This window comes from Hipposideros armiger, unplaced genomic scaffold (genome assembly GCF_001890085.2).
Source record: "Hipposideros armiger isolate ML-2016 unplaced genomic scaffold, ASM189008v1 scaffold_308, whole genome shotgun sequence".
NCBI lineage: Eukaryota > Metazoa > Chordata > Mammalia > Chiroptera > Hipposideridae > Hipposideros > Hipposideros armiger.
The window spans coordinates 737,920-742,075 of NW_017731658.1; the positions used below are offsets into that span (position 1 = coordinate 737,920).

At 37.8% G+C, this 4,156-nt stretch overlaps 1 protein-coding gene across 15 annotated transcripts in view; it reads left to right on the forward strand.

Annotated features, from left to right (window-relative positions):
- ROBO2 (roundabout guidance receptor 2) overlaps positions 1-4,156 on the forward strand; it is a 1,367,338-nt gene that overhangs the window by 718,695 nt on the left and 644,487 nt on the right. For 5 of the 15 annotated variants that reach the window (XM_019659943.1, XM_019659931.1, XM_019659935.1 and 2 more), the window contains exon 1: positions 2,307-2,585. The exons of the other annotated variants lie outside the window; for them this stretch is intronic. In XM_019659943.1, the coding sequence (XP_019515488.1) occupies positions 2,525-2,585 (61 nt within the window). In that variant the 5' untranslated portion in view covers positions 2,307-2,524. Of the gene's footprint in view, positions 1-2,306; positions 2,586-4,156 lie in introns of those variants that run through there. 15 annotated transcript variants of the gene reach the window in all.

The following is a 4,156-nucleotide window of genomic DNA, read 5'->3' on the forward strand; positions in this document are numbered from 1 at the left end:
GATAGAGTTATAAAACATGCAAATTTTGACACGAAAGACGTCATGATGTCTCGTGATTTAATATTCTGCCTTTCACCTAGCAGGAGATACAGAATTGACCATTGGCTTTAACATGGCTCTTTACCATCGAACCAAGTATATTTTCTATAATGGTGGTTTTCATGGTCATTCTCCCCCGATTCCCATACTAACACTGCTGTGTTTTTCTTATCATACAGTTGAGTGGTATGTGTATATTTTGACAGGGCCCTCCTTCAAATGATTCTGATGTGCACTAATAGGACAGTACACACTCCCACCACACTCAGGGATGTTCACATATATGATTATATCTAGTCTAGAAGTTGAGAACTTTTCTGTACATTTAAGAAAGCTTTCCATGTAAGCCTTAGCAGCAGGTAAAAATGATTATTCCTGTACCAAAGTAGAATTAAATAGCTTACTTCTAAAATTAGCCTCCAGATACATAGGACTCTAATAATTGAAAAAGAAGGGGGAGATTAAAAGTAACATCCCCAATAACAGGCATTGTCCTACCGCATCTTCTGTTGCAAACATCATGGCCAGGCCTTGTTTACCATCACTAATGCTAAACTGAGATAGACTCAGGATTTTGGCAGGTAGGGCCTTCTTTATAGACATAGTTTTGATTTTAAGAAAATAATTGAAAAGAATCTTAACTGGAAAATTGATTTTTTATAATTGAGACAAAGGCCAACATAGACATTCTCTAAATTTTGCTACTTAAATTCCCCTAATGACTTTATTGAGATATAATTCACCTACCATACAATTCACCCATGTAAAGTGTATAAATCAGTGATTTTAGCGTATTCACAGTGGTGCACTGCCATCACTGCAATCTAATTTTAGAACTTTTTTATCATCCAAGACAAAAAGAATTGTGTGCGACTTGTAACATGCTCCTCCTTTACTGCCTCTTCCCCAGCCCTTGGAAGCTACTAGTTTACTCTCTGCCTCCATAGATTAGCCTATTCTGGATATCTCATATAAAGAGAATCATACAACATATGGTTTTTTGGGACTGGTTTCTTTTCCCTCAGTCTAATGTCTTCAAGGGTCATTATGTTGGAGCATGTATCAGTACTTCATTCCTTTTTATTGCTGAATAGTATTCNATAAAGTAGCATCTTTGATAATAAAAATATGGATATGTAAGCACATTGCATAAATTTAGGTACATATATAGTAATGAAAGGAGCTTTTATGTATGTGGGAGATATATGTCTAGTAATATCTGCTTCAGTAGTTCCTTCAATCTATAGGAGATAAATTTACTTCCCATGTGCAATTTGGGTTTTGAAGAGCATTAGAAAAAAAGATTTTCCTTTTACTTATTTCTTCTCCTATCCCTCTTCTTCTCCAGCTCCCCATGTTCCTTCTCTTTCTCTTCATCTTCTTCCTCTTTTCCCTTCTCCTTCATTTCTGCCTCCTCTTCCTCCGTTTTTGAACCCAGTGGAAGGAATTAGAGAAACATTTGAAGAGTGAAAAAAATAGGTGAGGGTGTTTCTTGAATAATAATTTAGAAAATCTGCATTTGAAAAGGGATATGTTAATAAGGTTTTACCTTTAGATCTATCCCAGTGGGGTCTTGACTCAATCATTTTTCTTTTACAGTACTATATAGCTTAATGCACACTTATTTTGTATAGATCCTACCTTTTTCCAGTTGAGGCAGACAGAAGCCTACATATCATAGTTCAAGCAGACAATGGAAACTTAGTACCATTTTATAGACTTAATTTTAAAGAAAAGCAGCTATGTTTCTTACAGTTTCTCTAGGCATAGATGTATCAACCTAAATCAATACATTCATAATGACTTTTTCTTTTTAACTATTGAATAAATCAGGTATGAATGATTGCATAAAGCATTTTAGGGGAAATTCCCATAGACTTTTAATGGGTCAGTGGTGTTTTATACCATAATAGAGATCTAATGTAGCATGTAAAATGTAGCATACTCATCCAATAACCTATCTCTAACTCAGCACAATGTTGGAGTATCCTGGGTCTCAAGCCTTAGTTTTTCTTCTCCATTTACACCTAATCCTTAAGATCTTTCATCTAGTTTCATGGTGTTTTTCTGTTTGGTTTTGTTTTTTTAAATGAAAATTTTTGGGGGTTAATGGTCAGCAACTACATAGGTTTCCAAGTGTACAGTTCCATAACACATCATCTATATATTGCATTGTGTGTTCACACGCAGAGTCAGTTCTCCTAAGGTCACCCTATATTTGATCCCCTTTACCTTCTCCTATTATCTCCCCTCCCCTCTTNGCAGCTTTTGGAGTGCCCTCTGATCATTCGGATGCATCTAAATGTGCCCCATTCAGGACGTCTCCACTAACCCTTCTGATCTTGAGATGTGCTCTTCCTGACTTTAATTAGCATCTAGGCAAGTCTGAACTTTGGACCTACCTCTTCTTTTGATACTTATTTTTGTACTTTTGCTCTCTGGGATTGGTTTCTTAAACAATCTGGATCCTTTTTAATATGTCAAAATGAGTCGGCTGATGTTTACACAACTACTGCTCTGTGGATTTTTATATGTTCGGGTTGATGGTAAGTTAAGAATGCTTTTATTCCTCCCCCTCCCCCTGAAAAAAAGAATTTCCTTCTGAGTGGGATGTGGGCTATAAATAAAATGACATGTGTAATTAGTCCCTTTTGGCTAGGCATGGGGGCTTTTGGGGGACAGGTTTTAAGTCTTTGTTTCTAAACTGCTGCAAGAGGGAAAGTGTTAGAAGACACCTATTGTTGTTGTTGTAGTTTAATGCATTAATTGAGGAATTAGATAATAAATGATGGGCTCTTAGTTTTGTTAGAAAAATAAATATTACAGTAAACCTCTTGAGGGAGTCTAATATCCTGGTACCTGTTCTCTATTTGGTGTTCTTGTATCTGAACTTTGGCTTAGCAATTCAAGTGAGGAAAAGTAATAATAATAGAGGCTCCAATAAAGGTTTCATGGGTTAGGGATGTGGGACAGGGTCTGTCCGGGATCACTGGGCATCACCTTCGTGCTGATGAGTGACCTAGCGTGAAATCAGTATGAAGAATTTAGATCATAGGGAAAAAAAACTGTCAGAAGTAAGGCTGGGCGAGGCTCCAGAAAGGGGTAAGCCTGCGCTTTGGGCAGGCTTCGGCAGGGAACACGGAGCTCTGTCCCCAGTGACAAACACAATGGGGACCTGAAACAGGTGCCAGAGGTGTCTCCCTCTAGGTTGAGTCAGTCTGTCAGGCAGCCAGCATTCCGCCTCTGATTCTCCTGTCTTTTGTTCAGATTTGGTTTCCTGGGCTATTTTCATAGGATGTCAGTTTCTTGTGAGAGGATTGCAAAATCCTGTTTTGAGCAAGTGGAAGTAATCATTAACACGCTGTTTTTGTTTCTGCAAAGAAGGAAGCCCAAGGGACATTTGGTATTATGAACCCTAGGGACTTACATTTTTACATCAGGGGAAACAATTGGTTTAAAGAGAAGACTAGAGCATGTTTTATTTTTCCCCCCTGAAAATGTGTAGTGCAGTACTTTAGTTTTTAAATGATGTTACTTGTAAAGACTCTGAGGTGTATTGATCCAAATATTGGAGCCATCATAGTTGCTTGTTGCTACATAAACTTTCCTCCGGCATATGCATTGTGGACAAATTCACTATTTGGGACACTGCCTATTTTTGTCCGCCTGTGTGAGCTAACTTTGTTTCTGGCGGCGGCTGCTGCACAGAACCCAATGCATTGGACTCAGAAGGGAAGACCTTTCTATAAACATGAGGCAATACAGATGAGTTTACCTACTGTCAAGTGGCTGTTTCCAGTCGTGGGCTACATGAGTGCTTTTGCCCCACGCGATAGCAGGCAAGGCATTCATGTGGGCACACTGCTTCTCTCTTTTTCCCTTCTAAGTAGTCCATGTTTAGGAATTTATCATTGTGAATTATAATGTGGCAATATCTATAATCCTGTCTAACCATTCACCATACATTTTCTTCAATACATTTGCCTTTATAATACATTTACATTACCATAACAAAAAAGGTTTGCATATTTTTCCCAAATGTGTTTGATTATCATAAGAAGACTTTGATATAACTTTTTGGATAACATGTCCTCATAAGACACGAATCTGCATATTT